The sequence below is a fragment of the Molossus molossus genome, unplaced genomic scaffold (assembly GCF_014108415.1).
Source record: "Molossus molossus isolate mMolMol1 unplaced genomic scaffold, mMolMol1.p scaffold_m16_p_2, whole genome shotgun sequence".
Taxonomy (NCBI): domain Eukaryota; kingdom Metazoa; phylum Chordata; class Mammalia; order Chiroptera; family Molossidae; genus Molossus; species Molossus molossus.
Window position 1 is genome coordinate 27,835,649 of NW_023425355.1, and position 20,641 is coordinate 27,856,289.

The 20,641-nt window shown below is 40.5% G+C and overlaps 1 protein-coding gene across 2 annotated transcripts in view; it reads right to left on the reverse strand.

The window, feature by feature from the left end:
• Positions 1 to 20,641, reverse strand: part of TRMT2B (tRNA methyltransferase 2 homolog B) — a 55,710-nt gene that overhangs the window by 19,008 nt on the left and 16,061 nt on the right. For both annotated transcript variants that reach the window (XM_036270903.1, XM_036270904.1), the window contains exons 6-11: positions 4,380 to 4,526; positions 3,179 to 3,273; positions 2,623 to 2,837; positions 2,359 to 2,460; positions 864 to 983; positions 536 to 635 (exon numbers count right to left, since the gene is read on the reverse strand). In XM_036270903.1, the coding sequence (XP_036126796.1) occupies positions 536 to 635; positions 864 to 983; positions 2,359 to 2,460; positions 2,623 to 2,837; positions 3,179 to 3,273; positions 4,380 to 4,526 (779 nt within the window). The remainder of the gene's footprint in view (positions 1 to 535; positions 636 to 863; positions 984 to 2,358; positions 2,461 to 2,622; positions 2,838 to 3,178; positions 3,274 to 4,379; positions 4,527 to 20,641) is intronic.

Genomic DNA, 20,641 nt, shown 5'->3' on the forward strand with positions numbered 1-20,641 from the left:
GCATTCACTTTGGGTGTAAAATTTAAGACAATGCCAAAAAAAAAAAAAAAAAAAAAAATCCTCAATAATCAAGACACATGATATTTGATGCGGTATTTTGGAAAATGAAATTAGAAAACTGTGGCCTGCAGGCCGGTTGCCTACTTGTGTAAATAAAGTTTTATTGGAACCAGGGCCAGGATTAGGGTAAGGTGAATGAGGCAAGGTTTAGCAAGTACAGGAGTGGATCTCACCTTTCTAAACAGTCTTAATATTTTGTTCATCACAGCTTTTTGTAATAATTTTGATTTTTGAAAACATTGCACTAAAATGAGTTTTGATGACTGAGATTTTTGAGCACCCCTTAAATTTTACAACTGGAGTTGCTTTACTGTGCCTCACCCAAGACCTGTTCTTATAATTGACTCTTGGTGGCAGTATAATAACTTTTTTCTATTTCTTTACACTTCTCTGCATTTTCCAAAGTCTACACAATAAGCATGCACTACTTTGATCACCAGGAAAAAACTAATTTAAAAAAGATGTCAAGACTCACTCAATGATGTTCCGTGTGGTTTCACCAAGAGGCTTGCAGGAAATAAAAACTAGTGTGCGAATGGCCCTGCAGTTTCGAATAGCTTGAACCACCTGGTAATCTGAAGGCAGAAAGACATTGCTATTGATATAATTAAACTATCATAATCTGGGTTATCACAAACTTTCAACTTGCCAGCACCTAGGATTGGTGAGGAATAGAGGAGAAAATGGGTTCAGAGCCAGTCCACCAGGGGTACCCTTAACATGGTGTGGGAATGGGGCTAAGGCTGGAAGACATCACGGGAACACCCAACTAGTTCTGTAGCAGGAGAGCTATTCATCCTTACGCAGTCCTGCCCGGGCTGGGTTCACCACAGCAACAATTAACTGCTCATTTTCCTTTGACTTTAGCAGCTGTGGCAAAATCTTCTCTGCTCGACCAGCATAGAATTCACAGTTGGTGATGCCTACAGAAAAGAGGACCACATGACATAAATGAAAACTCCCGCCCAAGAGTGGGGTACAAGGAGCTTCAGCTTTATAGAAATGTACAGGGGCCCTGGCCGGTTTGGCTCAGCGGTTGGAGCATCAGCCTGTGGACCAGAGAGTCCAGGGTTCAGTTTCAGCTAGGGGCACGTACCAAAAAAAAAAAAGAAGAAGAAGAAATGTATAGGAGCTCTGGCCAGTTTGGCACCAGCCCATGGACCAAAGGGTTGTGGGTTCGATTTCCAGTCAAGGGAATATACCTGGGTTGCAGGCTCAATCCCTGGCCCTGGTCGGGGTCATGCAGGAGGCAACCAATCAATGTGTCTGGCACATCAATGTTTGTCTCTCTCCCTCCCTCCCTCCCTTCCACTCTCTCTAAAAATCAATGGAAAAATATCCTCAGGTGAGGATTAACCAAAAAAGAGGAGAGAGAGAGAGAGAAGGAGAAGGAAGGAAGGAAGGAAGGAAGGAAGGAAGGAAGGGAGGGAGGGAGGGAGGGAGGGAGGGAGGGAGGGAGGGAGGGGAGGGAGGGAGGGAGGGAGGGAGGAAGATAGATACAAGGAAGGAAGGAAGGAAGGAAGGAAGATAGATACAAGGAAGGAAGGAAGGAAGGAAGGAAGGAAGGAAGGAAGGAAGGAAGGAAGGAAGGAAGGAAGGAAGGGAGATAGATACAGGAGCCATGGCTCTGCCATCTTCCTTTAGATCTAGCATACCTCTGAATAAGAAAGAAAGAAAGAAAACAAAAAACAAAACAAAAAACAAAAAAAACGCTTTGAACCTGCTTCATTTTCCAACGTGCTCTCTCTTGCAATATCTCAGTAGACCTTTCGGCTTAAGAGGCTAGACAATGTTATTTTACAGCTTCTTGACACAATACATACATTCTGATACCAAAAAGAGAAACTTGACTTTTATTCAAGTCCTCTTTCTGTTATTGAAGGTAGGGGGAACAAAGGGATCTGTTTTCTATGTTGCAGTTTGGCACAGCATTTTGTTCAAAGAAAAGGTTCTGTTGCTAGAAATAGTTTAAAACCTATTGTATTATGCTCTGATGAATCTCATGTCAAGAGGCTCTTTTATATTATCCAAAGTTTTGCTAAGTTTCCTTGCTATCATTTAGGCTTACTTCTTCCCTCAGGCTCTGCTTCTGGATAGAAAAAAAAAAAAAAAAAAAAAGATTAGCTATTGGGATCTCTTTCAGAAAACCATCAGGACCCAACTCTGACCACTCCAGAACACCCTCCCCTCCTTTTCATAGGTCAATGATACAGTAGATGTCCTTTCCCACACAACCCTTTTCATTGCACAGAAAAAAACTGCAGCTCTTCATTTCTCCCCCGACTGTGAGCAGCATACCATTGAAGGCTGCAGTCCACCTGGCGTCTTCTATGGCCTGCTCCACCAACTCAATCCCAAGGACCTGAGAGGTATACTGAGCCAGAGAGAGGCCAATCACACCTGGGGAAGTAAGAGAATGAGAGCAGGGTATTTTAGGGTTTTAGACCAATGAGGTTATGCCTGCACCACTACTACCACCTTCCCACCCAGGACCTTAGGTGCTGGGTAAATGGAGTTTGGGAGCTAAGCAGCATGTAGATTCGACCCTGTGCTGCCACTTGCCAGTTCCACAGCAGATGTCAAGGAGGATGGTGTTAGAATTCACTCCACTCAGCTTCCCCACAGTCCGATACAGCATCTCTGCACCAGCAGTGTTAATCTGGAAAAAGGCATCTGGAGAGATGCGGATCTTCAAGCCCAAGAGCTCTTCAAAGATGTGGGGTTCCCCAAACAGGAGCTGGTAGGGGGACTGCTGATGGCTGCAACGGGTCCTGGTGCTGGAAAATAATAAAAGAAGAAAGCATCTTGGAATGTCAAGCCATTCTATCTCTAGTGATTAGTTGGAAGGGGAGGCCCCAGCATCTCATCTAGGAGACACAGCCACCAAAGCATGGCCCTGAAAGCTCTGTAGGAGTTCCCGTCTGAAAGGATGGAAGTATATGCATGCAGACACTCTCTCATTTACAGGTGGCCTGGGTTCCTGGACCTCAGTGGTATACGAGGGCCTATACCACTTAGCCCAGATCCTCCATAAGCAGCAGCCCTGCCTCAGCAATCCATACCCAGACTATGGCAAGCCACCCACCTTGTGCTTGCTGTTTGGCTGTCCCAGATTTACCTTTCCTGGAAGTAAAGTGATGTCAAGTCACAAACTGCTCCTGGCCCTTTGATGAAAAACTCCTTTATAGACTCCTTCTGAACACAGAGCTCCTCCTGCCCAGACCACAAAATCAGGAATCAAGCAAAGACTCATCTCTAATAAGTTTTTGCTCCTAGCTCTACAGTCATCAGCCCACCTGATACAAGAAGGCACATTTCTCAAGTCCTATTATAAATAACACTTAGCATAAAGCAATGTAATATAAGACAAAACATAAGTGATTTTCACATCTCAGTAGAAGCATTGCTTTCTGTATTGGCTTTTGACAAATCCTATAAAATAGATACACACTTTCTCTAGTCTGAGCTCCTTTAATAGTTCTCTAAAGAAAGTGTGAATTATTGTAAACAGGAGCCAAACTAAACTTTTGTCCCATCACGAAGAAGCAATAACCTTTCAATTCCCTTCATACTTCTCACTTCATACATCCCAATCACTCACACAAACACCACCTCAGAGGACACAAGCGCTAGGAGAAAGAAAAGTGCTAGGAAGAGAATGAGTATAACTAAATTCTTTCTTTGAGTTTGGAATATTTAAGAATTCTTGGTCACTACAGAGAGCCTAACTATTAGCTTGCCACAAGGATATATCATCATAAACTATGTTGGAGCTATAGAGTTAAAAAAGCCAGGAATCAAACACTTGGGTTCAAGCCCTAGCTTGGCTATTTCCTGGCTTTTTAACCTTGGGTACTTCTATGCCTCCATTTGCCCATCTGTGAAATGAGGATGAAAATACCTCTCCTCCCATCTACTTCACAAGTATAGGAATGGTTTAATCTATTAATGTTGGAAAGCTCCTAGTGCATTACAAATGTAAAGTATTGTCTGGGTTATGAAATTCTGACTATATTCTAGCTTATATTAAATTGGTTTTTGGATTTAGTAGAGCACCTACTAACTTCCATGGGCAAAGTTCTTATAAAAATACTTAGGGGTCCTGACATGATAATTAACCTGGTAACCTGGCCTCAGTCTCTGTGGTGTGATCATGTCATCAGCACAGTTAAAGAGTATCCTTGTCATCTCCTTCTCCTCACCCCTAATCCCTCTTCCCATTTCTGCTATGTGCCCTGAAACTTCCAAAAACCAATATCAGCATAGTAATAGTAGGGGGTTCCTACAGAAGCTGCCTCATATTATCCTGTAAGTCTCACCTGCCTTAATTCCTGGGGATGGAAAGTAACAATGGCCATTGTGTGTCCTTGGCTATTGGTGCGGACTATGAGCTCACGCCAGTGTCCACCTTCATGAAACAGAAGGCAGGGCTCCATTGCAGACTGTCGAAGAAATATTTCATAATACTAGGAAGAAAACAGTATTATTACACAGGCAAAACTAACAAGTTTCACAGCTGATTATTCATGCTGGGTGATTGCTATGGGCTATATTATACTCTCCCCAAATTCATATATTGAAGCCCTAACCCCCAATACCTCAGAATGTGACTGTATTGAAGATAAGGTCTCTAAAGTGAATGATTAAGTTAAATAAGGTCATTAGGGTGGGCCCTAATATAATCTGACTGGTATCCTCATAAGACAAAAATTTGGACACACAAAGATACAACAGGATGCACACACAGAGGAAAGATCATGTGAAAAAAACAGTAAGAGGGCTACCTACAAGCCAAGGGGAGACGCCTCCGAAGAAACCAACTTGCCAGCATCTTGATCTTGGACGCTGCCTTTAGAACTGAGAGAAAATAGCCCTGGCTGGTTTGGCTCAGCGGTTAAGAGCGTTGGTCCACGGACCAGAGAGACCCGGGTTCGGTTCCTGCTAAGGGCACGTACCTGGGTTGCAGTTTGTCCCCAGCCCTGGTTGGGGTCGTGTAGGTGGCAGCCAATGTGTCTCTCTCACATCGATGTTTCTGTCTCTCTCTTCCCCCCCCCTCCCTCCCACTCTATCTGAAGATAAATGTAAAAAATATCTTTGGGTGAGGATCAAAGAAAAAAAATGGTCCAGAACTGAGAGAAAATAAATTTTGGCTGTTTAAGTCATGTAGTCTGTGGTATTTTATTATGGAAGCCCTGGCCAACTAATACAGTGATATAAGAAACATGATCCCTGCCCTTTCACCTTCCAGAGGGACACAATCCATTGTACTCCAAACAGTAAGCTGTATGAAGGCTTAGAGTTGTATCCTTAGTCTGGCACATGATAGTTGCTCAAGTCCAGTTGGTGTGACTCAGTGGATCAAGCGTCGTCCTGTGGACTGAGAGGTCCTGGTTCAATTCCCGGTCAGGGCATATGCCAGGGTTGTGGGCTCGATCCTCAGTGAGGGGTGTGCAAAAGACAAGCCCATCGATGTGTCTCTCTCACATTGATGTTTCTATCTCTCTCTCCCTTTTTCTCTCTCTCTAAAAAATCGATAAAAACATATTACAAAAATGATAGTTGCTTAATAATTGTTATTGAAAGAAGGCATGAATGAACAGGAAAGGTATTTTACTTGTATCTACAATCTCAGGTTATTCTATATACATTCCATTTCAAGTATATACATACTTAATCACTTCTGCGGTGATTTCACATAAATGCAATATGATATGCCTAACTATAGTGAGCATATTTTTTCAAATTTTGAGGTTGGTGATTTAAAGAAAAATTGATTCAATTGTTGTTTACTGGCTGGTGGGCAAAGAATGTTTTTTGGAAGCAAGATTCAAATGTCACTGAGGTCCTAGAAGGATGGGAAATTGAAAAATTGAGTCAGACCTGGAAGATAATGGGTAAATATTAAATACAGCCTCTCCATGATATGAGCTCAGGCCTCAGTATGTTCATTTATCAGATAGAGACTGAGACTCCTATTCTTTCTTATATGGAAATGCCTAAGTATTAATAGTGACGACACCTATAATCATATTGCAATATACAAATGTATCAAATCAACATATTGTGCACCTTAAATTTATACAATGTCATACCATTTATATCTCAATAAAAATAAATCTTAAAAAAAGGATGAAGGGGCCGTCTGGTTAAAGTAAAATAATATCCCTCCTAAAAATCCTACTAAAATGACATAAAGAAATAAAAAAGACATAAGCTTATTTAAGCTCTTTGCTCCACCAATTCTCCCTTCTTTCTCTCCTGCACCATCATTTTCCTCCCTCGCTACTGGATCAGTCCCATCGATATTCAAGCATGCTCCTACTCACCCATCTTCAAAAAGAAAGGGGATGGGTGAAAAAGATAAAGTGATTAAAAAGTGAAAATTGCCAATTCTAAAATTAGTCATGGGGATGTAAAGTATAGCACGAGGAATATAGTAAATAACACTAATAAGTTTGTATGGTATCAAGTGGGTAGTAGACTCCAGAGGGATCACTTCATAAATTATATAAATATCTAATCACTATGCTGTACCCCTGAAAGTAATATAATATTGCATATCGACTGTAACTGAATTTTTTTTTTTTAATTTTAAGGCGTGAACCTTCCTGACCCACTTTCCCCACCAGCTACTCTTCCATTTCTCTGTTCCTCTTTGTAGAAAAACTTTTCAAAAAACTGTATATAGCCCCGGCCAGTTTAGCTCAGAGGTCAGAGCATGGGCCTGCGGTCCAGAGAGACCCAGGTTCGGTTCCTGCTAAGGGCACGTACCTCGGTTGCAGTTTGTCCCTGGCCCTGGATGGGTCGTGCAGGTGGCAACCACTCCATGTGTCCCTTTCACATCAACGTTTCTCTCTCTCTCTCTCTCTCTTCCTCTCTCTCCCTCCTACTCTATTTGAAAAAAAAAAAAATAGAAAATTGTCCTCAGGGGAGGATTAAAAAAAAAACAAAACTGTATATACTGTTGACCCTTGAACAACGTCTGTTTGAACTGCATGGGTCCACTTATATATGAATTTTTTTTCAATAAATATGTACAGTACTGTATATGCATTTTCTCTTCCTTATGGTTTTCTTAACATTTTCTTTTTCTAAAGTATTCTATTTATTTTTGTGACAGATGTTTTTTTTCTCCCATTGACACCCTACTCCCACTCCCTCCCTGACCTATCCCCAGCTTTGTTGTCCAGGTCCATTGGTTATGCATACATGCATAAAAATTCTGTGGTTTATCTCTCCCCACCCACCTCCTCTTCTGGAGATTGTCAGTCTATACCCTACTTCTACGTCTCTGGGACTACTCTGTTCTTCAGGCTGTTCTGTTCATTATATTCCACAAATAAGTGAGATCATGATATTTGTCTTTCTCTGCTTGGCTTGTTTCGCTTAGGATAACACTTTCCAGGTCCCTCCATGTCATCTCAAAGGATAAGAGATCTTTCTTACAGCTGCATAGTACTCCATTGTGTATATGTACCACTGCATTTTTACCCACTTGGCTGTTTCCAGATCATAGCAATTGTAAATAGAGCTGCTATGAACATAGGGATACATATATTCTTTTTGATTGATGTTTCAGGCTTCTTAGCATATATTCCTAGAAGTGGGATCACTGGGTCAAATGACAGTTCAATTTTTAATTTTTTTGAGGTAACACCATAGTGTTTCCCATAGTGGCTCCACCAGTCTGCATTCCCATCAGCAGTATACCAGAGTCCCCTTTTCTCCACACCCTCGCCAACACTTGTTGTTTGATGATTTCTTGATAGCGGCCATTCTGACAGGTGTGAGGTGATACCTCATTGTTGTTTCAATTTGCATCTCTCTGATGGTTAGTGATGTTGAGCATTTCTTCATGTATCTCTTAGCCATTTATATGTCCTGTTTGGAGAGGTGTCTATTTAGTTCCTCTGCCCACTTTTTAATTGGGTTCTTTGTCTTCCTTTTGTTGAGTTGTATGAGCACTCTATATATTTTGGAAATTAACCCCTTATCTGATGTATCATTGGCAATGATGCTCTCCCATACAGTGGGTTGCCTTTCCATTTTGATGCTTGTTTCTTTTACTGTGCAGAAGGTTTTTAGTTTGATGTAGTCCCATGTGTTCAATTTTTCCTTTGTTTCTGTTGCCTTAGGTGATGTATCAGTGAAAATTCTACTGCGTTTGATGTCTGAAATTTTGTTGCCTACATTTTCTTCTAGGATTTTTATGGATTCATGAGTCACACTTAAGTGTTTTATCCATTTTGAGTTTATTCTTGTGTAAGGTGTAAGTTGATGGTCTAGTTTCATTTTTTTGCATATAGCTGTTCAATTTTCCCAACACCATTTATTAAAGAGGCTGCCTTTACTCCACTGTATGCTCTTGCCACCTTTGTCAAATATTAATTGAGCATATTGCCTTGGGTCCATTTCTGGGTTCTCTGTTCTGTTCCACTGGTCTATATGCCTGTTCTTGTGCCAGTACCAGGCTGTTTTGATTACAGTAGCTTTGTAGTATAACTTGATATCCAGTATTGCGATCCTGCCCACTTTGTCCTTCTTTTTCAAGATTGCTGTGGCTATTTGGGGTCTTTTTGGTTCCATATGAACTTCAGAAGTATTTGTTCTAGTTCTGTGAAGTATGTCGTTGGTTTTTTGATGGGGATTGCATTGAATGTATAGATTGCTTTGGGTAGTATGGACATTTTAATGATGTTAATTCTTCCAATCCATGAACAAGGTATGTGCTTCCACTTTTTTATATCTTCCTCTATTTCTTTTTTCAATGTCCTGTAGTTTTCTGCAAATAGGTCCTTGACTTCTTTGGTTAAGTTTATTCCTCGGTATCTTAAATGTTTTGCTGTGATGGTAAATGGGATTGTTTTTTTAGTTTCTCTTTCTGTGAGTTCATCATTGGTGTATAAGAATGCTGTCAATTTCTTGACATTAATTTTGTATCCTGCTACTTTGCCAAATTCATTTATTAAGTCTAGTAGATTTCTGATGGAGTCTTTAGGGTTTTCTGTGTATAATATTATGTCATCTGCGAATAATGACAGTTTCACTTCCTCCTTTCCAATTTGCATCCCTTTTATTTTTTCTTCATGTCTGGTTGACATGGCTAAGACCTCCAGTTTAAGTACTCTATTATAAGAATACAGTATATAATACATATATAAAATATGTGTTAATTGACTTTATCTCATCAGTAACGCCTATGGTCAACAGTAGGCTACTGGTAGTTAAGTTTTGGGAGAGTCAAAAGTTATATGCAGCCCTGATTGAAATGGCTCAGCGATTAGAGCATTGGCCTGCAGACTGAAGGGTATGGATTCAAGTTTCAGTCAAGGGCACGTACCTGGGTTGCAGGTTCAATCCCTGGTCAGGATTGTGCAGGAAGCAACCAATTGATGTATCTCTTTCACACTGATGTTTCTCCCTCTCTCTCTCTCTCCCTCCCTCCCTTCCACTCTAGCTGAAAATCAATGGAAAATATCCTCAGGTGAGGATTAACAACAACAACAACAACAAAGTTATATGCAGAGGACGCCCCTAACACCACCCCCAGTATTGTTCAAAGGTCAAATGTATTCACTGCCTCCTGTTCCTCTCCTTTCATTTAGCCACTTGAATCAGGTTCCCTCCAGTCCATCAGAACAGTTCACATTAAAGTGATCAATGACTTTGTTATGCAGTTCAATGGTCAATTCTCAGGTCTCATCTTACTAGTAGCATTTGACACAGCTGATGAGCCCCTTCTCTTGATTCACTGTCTTCAATTATCTTCTTGACCCCCATATTCTCCTGGTCCTCTGACCTCACTTGCAGCTCTTTCTCAGCCTCCTTTACTCATTCCCACTCCCCCTGTCTTCCCAGACCTTTTAAAATGGGAGTGCCCCCAGGTAAGGTCCATGGTCTCCCCTATCTGCTCTCACTCCCTTGGTGATCTCTTCCAGTCTTGTGATTTTAAATAATACCTACATGTTAACAAATCCTGGATTTCTAAGTCTTAAACCCCATACTAGTATATCAAACTCCCTATTTAACATCTCCACTAGATGTGTAATATGTATTTCAAGTGCACCATTCTAAAACCGAACTGTTAATTCTTCCCAAATCTCCTCTACCACAGTTTTTCCCATCTCAGTTTATAGTAACTCCATAATTCAAGTTGCTCCCCCTAAAACCTGAAGCCATTTTTTACTGTTCTCTTTCTCTTGCACCTTTCATTCAATCCTTCAGAAAATTCTGTTGCTCTATCTTCAAGATATATCTACCTCCACTGCTACAACCACTGGTGTATATAATCTCTCATCATTATTGCCACAGCCTCCTAACTGCTCTCTCCCTGCTTCTACCCATGCCCCAATAACCCCATACACAATACAACAACCAGAGTGACCCTGTTAAATACCGAAGTCACATCATGACATTCCCTCATCAAATTCTTCAGTGGCTCAGAGTAAGAGGCAAAGTCCCTACAATGACCCCTGAGGCACTACATGATCTGGCCCCCATTAACCATCTTACCTCATCTCCTTCTACTCTTATAGGACTACTTTCAGTTTCTTCAAAAAGCTTGCCACACTCACAGTCTTAGGGCCTCTGCCATGGCTGTTCTGTTTGCCTAAAAGATTCTTCAGCTGTATGCATGGCTCACACTTTCACTTCCTTTATTTTATTTTTTTATTGATGTTAGAGAGAGAAAGGGAGAGGGAGAGAGAGAGAAACACCGATGAGAGAGGACATCAATTGGCTGCCTCCTGCATGCCCCCCACTGGGGATTGGCCCACACCCTGGGCATGTGCCCTGACTGGGAATCAAACTGGCCACCTATCGGTGCATGGGTCAATGCTTAACCACTGAGCCACGCCAGCCAGGCCACACCTTCACTTCCTTTAAATATCAATTCCAAGGTATTTCAACCTTGGCACTATTGTCATTTGGGGGGAGATAATTCTTTATTGTGAGGGACCCTCCTGTGCATTGTAGAATGTTTAGCAGCATCCCTGTTCTTTACCCACTAAGTGCCAGTAGCACCACCAAACTATCTCCCTTATGGTGACAACCAAAACTGTCTCCACATATTGCCAAATGTCCCCTGCAGGGCAAAACTGCCCTCAGTTGAGAGCCACTGCTTGTTCAAATGTCACCTTCCTGATAAAGCCTACTTTGACTCTATTTAAAATGACAAACCACACCTCCTCCAGCCCAAGAACTTTTTTTATCCTCATCTGAAGATATGTTTATTGATTTTAGAGAGAGAGGAAGGAAGAGGAAGAGGAAGTGAGGGGGGAGACGGAGAGAGAGAGGGAGAGAGAGAGAGAGAGAGAGAGAGAGAGAGAGAGAGAGAAACATCAATGTAAGAAACATCAATCGGTTGTCTTCCATACATCCTCCCAGGGGGGATCAAACCAGCAACCTAGGTATTTGTCCTGACCAGGAATCAAACTTATAACCCTTCATTGTACAGGACAATGCTCCAAGCAACTTAGCCACCTGGCCAGGGCCTAAAACTGCTTATCCTTCTGATCCTGCTATATTTTCTCCATGGCACTTGTCTTAGTCCAGTTGGGCTGCTGTAACAAAAATACCATAAATTGTATGGTTTCCAAACAAGAAAAATTATTTCTCACAGTCCTGGAGACTGTGGAAGTCCAAGATGCTGGCAGATTCAGTATCTTATGAGAGCCCACTTCCTCATAGTCTTTTTACTATAAACTCATATAGCAGAAGTGATAAGCTAGCTCTCTGGAATCTCTTTTATAAGGCACTAATCCTAATCATGAGGGCTCCACCCTCATGACCCAATCACCCCTAAAGTACCCACCTCCTAATACTATCACCTTCAGGGTTAGAATTTCAACATATGAAATTCTGGGGGACACAGTCAGACCACAGCCACACTTATCACCTTCTAACATACCATATAATTTATTTCACTGTGTGTTTGGTTCTTTTGAAATATGTCTCTTCCCACTAAAATGTAAGTCCCACTAGGGAAGGAATATTTTTGTCATTATTGTATCCTAAGCACCTATAATAGTGTGAGGTCCTCGTAGGTACTCAATAGTATTTTTTTAATGAATAAATGAAAGAAATAACAAAGATAAAAGACAATAAGGGCAAACTAAATAAAGTCTTAGAAGATGGAAAACAGATTATAGTGACAACTTTCTTAGTAAGATGAAGGAAGCTACATCTTGATTGCCTAAAAAGGGGGACCTGATGAGATATAAGGCTTATCTGTTCCACATAGCCCTAGGAAGTCTCAAACTTCAAGGTGCAAGATACTGGAGGAGGCAGAGATGAGGTAAGGTACAGGGCTAAAAACAAGGTTTGGTTGAAAGTCTAGACACAAAACTGGCAAATATCCTCATCCTACCAAGAATGTCCATCCTCTTCTAAGAGGAGACTGGAGTGTTTTTTTTTCTCATGAAAAAATGAACCCACAAAATCTCTGAATTTGGAGCTACCAAGGACAGTAGTGGTGGTGGAAAAGTGGAAACAGAAAGTTTCAATGTAAATTTTCATTCTTAATGGTTGGGAACCCCACCCTCCTTCCATACCCAAATTCTACAAGGCCAGCAGCCAGGCAGGAAACTTGATGATTTTCTCATGAAACTGAATAGCTCTAGAGTAATGACCTCCTGAGACAGACACAAAGGGGAACCCCCACACATAAAATTCACAGCAGTGAAGCCACGAATTAACAAATCCACTCAAGGTAAATTGCTGATCACTCTTTTAAGGTCTCACTCTTAAATATAAAGTCAGCCAAGTACCACCAGCTGTTTGATAAAGCTTCCATTGTGAAAGACAATGCCCAAAACAAACAGCAAAAAATTCCTGAAGAAAACAGACTATTCAAAGAACAGAAACACACACACACATATTACTATATTATATTACTTAAAGTAACAATCAGAGAACAAGAAAAATCTTTTGAAAACTAAATGTAGGATAGTAAAAAAAAATTCTATAAAGATGTTGGCATTTATGTCAAGAAAATTTCACAAAAAAGCAAAGAAATGCAAAATAGTAGAGGAATGAGTAGCAGATTATAGAATTAATACATGAAGTCCAAAGTCCAAATGATAGGAGGTATAGAAAGAAAATAGAAAACAAAAGAAGGAGATAAGAAATAATACAGGAAAATTTCTCACATCTGAAAGTATTTGTTTCCAGAGTGACAAGACCTAGAAAGTTGCCCACCACAATGAATGAAAAAAAGGTCCATGAGGTCATGAAGTTTCAGGGATAAAGAAATTTCCTACAAGCTTCTGGGGGGGGGGGGATGGAAAGAGGGGAGAGAATATCTACAAAGGATTCAGCCTTAAAGTATCACCTGGACTTACACAAAAACGTTGGAGGCCAGATGACAAGGAAACCATGTCTTCATATTTATAAAGGCAAATGATTCAAGCTTAGAATTTGAAATCTATAAAAATCTCAGTCACATGTCAGAAAACAAAGAAGACATTTATAGACATGCAAAGACTCTAAAACTTTACCCCTTAGGTACTCTTCCTCAGGAAGGTAATGGAGTTCATACTACAGCCAAATGAGGTGTAAACCAGAAAAAGAAAGATGGGATCTAAAAAACAGGGGAGACAAGACAGGATAGCAGCAAAAGGAGTCTCAGGATAATAGCCATGCAGAAGGTGTTGGGAGCCTAGGATAGAAAACTCTTAGGAAAAGATCTTCAGGGGAAAAATTGAACTCAAGTTTTGAAGTATATGGAAAATATTGATGAATCTTTGACAGAGCTTTTAAAGCACCTAGAAAACAAATTACCGATAAGTTCATAGAAAACTAAGGTAATTATTCATGCCAATAAAAATGAAAAGTTGTGCCTGGCTGGTGTGGCTCAGTGGTTGAGCATCGACCCATGCAGCAAGAGGTCGGTATGATTCCTGGTCAGGGCACATGCCCAGGTTGTGGGCCTGATCCCCAGTGGGGGGCATGCAGGAGGCGGCCAATCCATGTTCTCTCACATTGATGTTTTTATCTCTCTCTCCCTCTCTTTTCCTCTCTCTCTCTCAAATCAATAAAGAAAAGAAAACAAAAAGTTGTAAAATCCATCACACCATATGGAACAATGTAGCTATAAAATAAGGTGTATTATTATATGGAATAAAACCAAGATGCAGAACGGTATCCATTTTAAGCTACCTTTCAGCCAAGAAAAGGGAGGGATACAAATATATTTTTGTTTTTTAAAATAAGCAAAAATGAGTAACAATTGTAACCCACAGAAGGAGGGATGTAACTGGGTAAAAGGGACAGTGGTGAAAAACCACTTTAAATGAATCTTTATTTTGTAGATTTGACTTTGGAATCATGTAAATATTTTTCTTAATTATAAAACAAAACTTAACCAAAGTGAAAAAAAGAAAAAAATCAACCCCTGAAATTTAAAAGCAAGCAAAATGAAAAATTTAAAAACCTGTGTATCAAGTTATTGGCTTAACTACAAAGACAAATTATTTCAAGAGGCACAATAATTTGACAAAAAGAACTGGACAGAAACCCTGAGCTCTTTTCAGTAATCACTTTTTAGTAATAATATTGATACTGTTATTCCAAAATTATATACACACATGGATGAAATAAAAAAGTAATTGCCTTAACATTATCAGGGCTAAAATGTTTATTGTAAGAGACAAGAGATAAAAATATAAAACCAAAAGGATTTAAGTAAAAACTCTGTCATTCTAAATTTGATCTCACTAATTTGATATTATGAATTCATGATATATTTTCTCTTTAAAAAATATTCCCTGCCCTGGCTGGTTTGGCTCAGTGGTTGGAGTGTCAGCCTGCAGATCAGAGAGTCCCGGGTTTGGTTCCCACTAGGGGCACGTACCAAAAAAATTAAAAAATGATAAAAAAATAAAAATATTCCCTAAATCTGTCCACTACAAAGGTCTTTGAAATATGACCAATCCAATATAAATGAGCACCTCCTAGCAACCTATACTGTGGGCCTCCAAATACTATTTCCCACTAAAAGAGACAAGGATACCTTGAAGAAATGGCTGACTGTGAGTCTTAGGCAGAAAATAGACTTAGATGGGCTAGAATTATCTTATTATTCCAGAACTACCAGAGCTATTTGGGTTCTGAGGCAACTTAAAGAGGTTCCAAATGGCCAAAAATGGAGCAATTTGAGTACTAAAAAATATTATCTGCAGTAAATTGAAACATATCAAGTATTTTAAAAGTACATGAGTTCATAATGATACCAAAACAAATTTAACTGATCATCTTTTGAGGAAGGTGAAAAAGCCAAGGATTTATCCTATCTTTCTTTGTTCTGTTTGTTTCCTTCAATTTTCTTTTTTTTTTAATTTTTTTTTCTTCCCATTTTTTAATTTAATTTATTTGTTTTTGTTACAGATGTTTCTCCTTTTTCTCCCATTGACACCCTACTCCCTCTCCCTCCCCGCCCTGTCCCCAGCTTTGTTGTCAATGTCCATTGTTCATGCATACATGCATATAAATTTTGTGGTTTATCTCTCCCCCACCACCCCCTCTTCTGGGGATTGTCAGTCTGTACCCCGCTTCCACGTCTCTGGGACTACCCCATTCCTCAGGCTGTTATGTTCATTATATTCCACAAATAAGTGAGATCATATGATACTTGTCTTTCTCTGTTTGGCTTGTTTTGCTTAGGATAATACTTTCCAGGTCCCTCCATGTCGTCTCAAAGGATAAGAGATCTTTCTTTCTTACAACTGCATAGTACTCCACTGTGTACATGTACCACAGCTTTTTTATCCATTCGTATACTATCTTTCTTGTATGAGTACCCGGGGTAACCAAATAGTTCATAATAAAAATTATTTTAGAAGAATTCTAGCTAATAGCCCTGGCCGGTTTGGCTCAGCGGTTAGAGCGTCGGCCTGCGGTCCTGAGAGACCCGGGTTCGGTTCCCGCTAAGGGCGCGTACCTCGGTTGCAGTTTGTCCCCGGCCCTGGTTGGTCGTGCGGGTGGCAGCCACTCGATGTGTCCCTTCACGTTGATGCTTCTCTCTCTCTCTCCCTTCCTCTCTCTCCCTCCCACTCTATCTGTACAAAAAATGGAAAAATATCCTCGGGTGAGGATAAAAAAAAGAAGAATTCTAGCTAATAAATGAAGAAAGCATGATAGACTAAGAATATCAACACATGCATCCCCTCAGGAAATCATGGATCTAGACAGTGATCACAAATGACTGCTAAAACCAGTAGGTGAAAAGATGATGGGGAACTTTTTAATGAGTAGATCAGGCTGATGACACCTGAATCCACTGTTCAATCTTAACAGCACCAAAAGAGAGCCCGTGAGATACATATTCATAAAAACATTCTTGCCAATAATCAAACCTAAATCTAATCAATACTCCAGATCTACCAGTTTATAGGAAACACAGGGGACAGAGGAAGAATGGTAAGTGACACCATAGGGATTCAACCAGAAAATCCAGAATGTGAGAATCTCCACAGAAAACAAACCAGTTTCTCCAAAAAATAAATTGCAGGGACAAAAAATAAATTAAGAGGAAGGAAGTACTTACAAATTAAAAGAGACTGAAGAACCCTGGCCGGTTTGGCTCCATGGTTACAGTATTGGCCTGCGGACCAAAGGATTGAGGGTTTGAACCTGGTCACAGGCTGTACCTGGGTTGCAGGTTCAATCCCTGGGACGTGTGGAAGGCAACCAATCAATATGTTTTTCTCTCACTGATGTTTCCATCTCTCTCTCCCTCTCCTTTCCTCTTTCTCTAAAATCAATAAAAACATATTTTTAATTTTTTTTAAATAAAAGAGACATTATTAAACACAATCTATTTACTCTGTTTGACCACTGATTTAAACAAACAAACTATAAAGATTTATGAGAAAAGTCAGCATACAATCTGAAAATTTGCTGGATGTTTGATGATATTATGGGATCAACATTTGTTTCTAGGCATAATAATAAAATGGAGTTATGTTTAAAAACTAAGCCTTTCTTTTAGAACTAACTCTCAAGTATGTGTTTATATATATTTTTATAATACAATGTCTGGAATTTGCCTCAAACTAATCCAAACGTGGATGACAGTATAGATAAAATAAAATTGGACACATATTGCCTGACCGGTGTGGCTCAGTGGTTGAGCATCAGCCCGTGCACCAAGAGGTCGCCTGTTTGATTCCCGGTCAGGGCACGTGCCCAGATTGTGGGCCTGATCCCCAGTGGTGGGCATGCAGGAGGCGGCTAATCGATGTTCTCTCCATCGATGTTTCTCTCTCTCTCCCTCTCTCTCTCTCTCAAATCAATAAAGGAAAAAAAGTTGGACACATATTGATAAGTTGTTGAAGCTGGTAATGGATATTTTTGGTTTGCTATACCATTTTCTATTTTAATATGCTTGTAATTTCCCATAATATGAAATGAAATAAAAATTTGTAAAATAAAAAGAATAAAGTACCCTTTTCTCCACATCCTTGCCAGCACTTATTTGATGATTTGCTTATGGCAGCCATTCTGGCAGGTGTGAGGTGATACCTCATAGTTGTTTTAATTTGCATCTCTCTGATGATTAGTGACACTGAGTATTTTTTCATGCCTCTGGCCATCTCTATGTCCTGTTTGGAGAAGTGACTATTCAGTTCCTCTGCCCATTTTCTAATTGGATTGTCTGTCTTCCTTTTGTTGAGTTGTATGAATATTTCATATATTTTGGACATTCACTCTTTATTTGATATATCATTGGCAAATATGGTCTCCCATACAGTGGGTTCCCTTTTCATTTTGATGCTGGTTTCTTTTGCTGTGCAGAGCTTTTTAGTTTGATGTAATCCCATGTACTAATTTTTCCTTTGTTTCTGTTGCCTTGGGCAATGTATCAGTGAAAATTCTGCTATGTAATGTGTCTGAGACTTTGCTGCTTACATTTCTTCTAGGATTTTTATGGTTTAACAAATGACATTTAAGTCTTTTATCCATTTTGAGGTTATTCTTGTACGTGTGTAAGTTGGTGGTATAGTCATTTTTTGCACTTAGCTGTCCAATTTTCCCAACACCATTTATTTACTGCTGGTGGGAATGCAGACTGGTGCAGCCACTATGGAAAACAACATGGTGTTTCCTAAAAAAATTCAAAATTGAACTGCCATTTGACTGAGTGGTTCCACTTCTAGGAATATATTCTAAGAAGCCTGAAACACCAATCTGAAAGAATATATGCAGCCCTATGTTCATAGCAGCACTATTTACAATAGCTAAGATCTGGAAACAGCCCAAGTGTCCATTAGTAGATGAGTGGATAAAAAATCTGTGGCTCACTTACACAATGGGATACTATGCAGCTGTAATAAAGAAAGATTTCTTACCCTTTAAGACAACATGGAGGGACCAGGAGAGCATTATATTAAGTACAGTAAATCAATCAGAAAAAGATAAGTTTCACATTATCTCACTTATTTGTGGAATATAATGAACAAAGTAACATTGACGAACAAATAGACCCAGAGACATGGAAGTAGGGAACAGAGTGACAAACCTCAGAGTGAGGAGGTTGGGGGTGGGGTGAGATAAACCAAAGAACTTATATGCATGTATGCATAACTAATGGACACAGACAACAGTGCAGTGGAGGGGAGGGGGGTGTCAATGGGGGAAAAAGGAGGGACATCTGTAATAAAATAAATAAATAAAAGAATAAGAAAAGAAAAAAATTAAATCTTAGTATACCTACTTGGCTCAGGAGTAAATATCTACATAGTCATAACAATATAAACACTAAATATTAATTTAACCAAAAATTGTGCTATAAAAATATAAGACAGGCAATTTGGAAGGGGAGACAAAGTCAGAGAAAAAAATTCTTATATGCCATAACTGGCAATCAACATATAATATGTAAATTTGATAAATCAAAATATATCAAAATAACGTACTATTTAGAAATACAGAACACCAGAAGAAATAGCTACAATAATTGCTATTGTTTCTCAGGAACAAAACTCAAGGTAAGGAGGGGTAGGGCAGAGGAGCACCATTTTTCCTCACTAACCTATAGTATTATTTGACTTTTAAAACTATGTACTTGCACCCTGGCCGGTTTGGCTCAGTGGTTTGAGCATCAGCCCGTGGACCAAAGAGTGACGGGTTCAATTCTGGTAAAAGGGGACGTACCTCAGTTTCAGTTTGGTCCCCAGCCCTGGTAGGGGTCGTGCAGGAGGCAATCAGTCACTGTGCCTCTCTCACATCGATGTTTCTCTCTCTCTCCCCCTCCCACTCTATCTGAAGATGAATGGAAAAATATACTCAGGGGAGGATTTAAAAAAAAAAACTAGGATCGACGTGAAGGGACACATCGAGTGGCTGCCACCCGCACGACCAACCAGGGCCGGGGACAAACTGCAACCGAAACCGTCTCCCAGAACCAAACTGGAATTACAACTATAACACAGACAAATCGACGGAAAAAACCAACAGAAAAGCAGCTTGGAGGACCATACAACGCAGGACACTGACTCCATCCCGGTAGGATTGCGAAGGCGCGAGACGGGGCTGGGAGCGCACGGTCGGCAGCTCGGCAGCGGCCTCAGCTGTAAGCGGCGCCCTCGGGTTACACTCCCAGGCGGCCCCACAGCGCAGCCGGGACAGAGGCTGAAACAGCCACAGCCACTCACCTTGGGCTCCGGCGGAGGGAGGGCAGACTGGACTGGAACTGTGTCTGGACACTCGGGGTTTGGAGGGCGCTCAGAGCTTTGGCTGAGTGCAGCCACTCAGGACGGTGGCCACATTGCTTCTTCCCAGGGCTCTGAGAGAGGCAGCAGCCCCTCCCTCGGAGATCCAACCCCACCCTGTGGGCCATTGTAGTGCTAATTGAGGCTCACTAACAACCAGCATCTGCCCCACCCTCCTGAAAGCCCCTTGGCTGAGCACCAGAGGGAGTTTTTCAATCAACTGACAACCCAAAACTCATCAATTAACCTAGACTGCTAGCCTCCAGGCAAAAAGCTAGAGGATAACAGTACGTTTCCTGGGCTGGCAACTTTAACCAGGAAAGTAAGACTTGACAGTGGTGTTCAACGCGGGTCCTCCCTCGCTCATCTAAACACAGGAGAGGGAGCCACAAACAGCAGAACACCAACACCCACAGGGAGAACTTGACAGGCTCCAAAGCCCACAGTGATAGCTAAAATGGTGAAACACAGAAACAGAAGCCAAATGAAAGAGCAAGACACCTCCACCGAAGATGAGATCAATGTGGAGCAATTAGGCATGTTAACAGAGCTAGAATTCAGAGCCATGATCTTGAGGAAGCTGAACAGCATGAGTAAAGACATAGAGACACTGAAAATAAGCCAAATGGAAATTAAAAACCAACAAGAAGAGATAAAAATGACATATCCGAAATGAAAAACACATTGGAAGGTTTAAAAAGCAGAGTAGGGGAAGCTGAGGACCGGATCAGTGAATTAGAAGACAGGGTAGAAAAAATCAACCAATCAGAAAAACAAAAGGAAAAAACTATTAAAAAACAGGAAGACAGCTTAAGAGAACTATGGGACAACTGGAAACGTAATAATATTCGTATCATAGGAGTCCCCGAAGA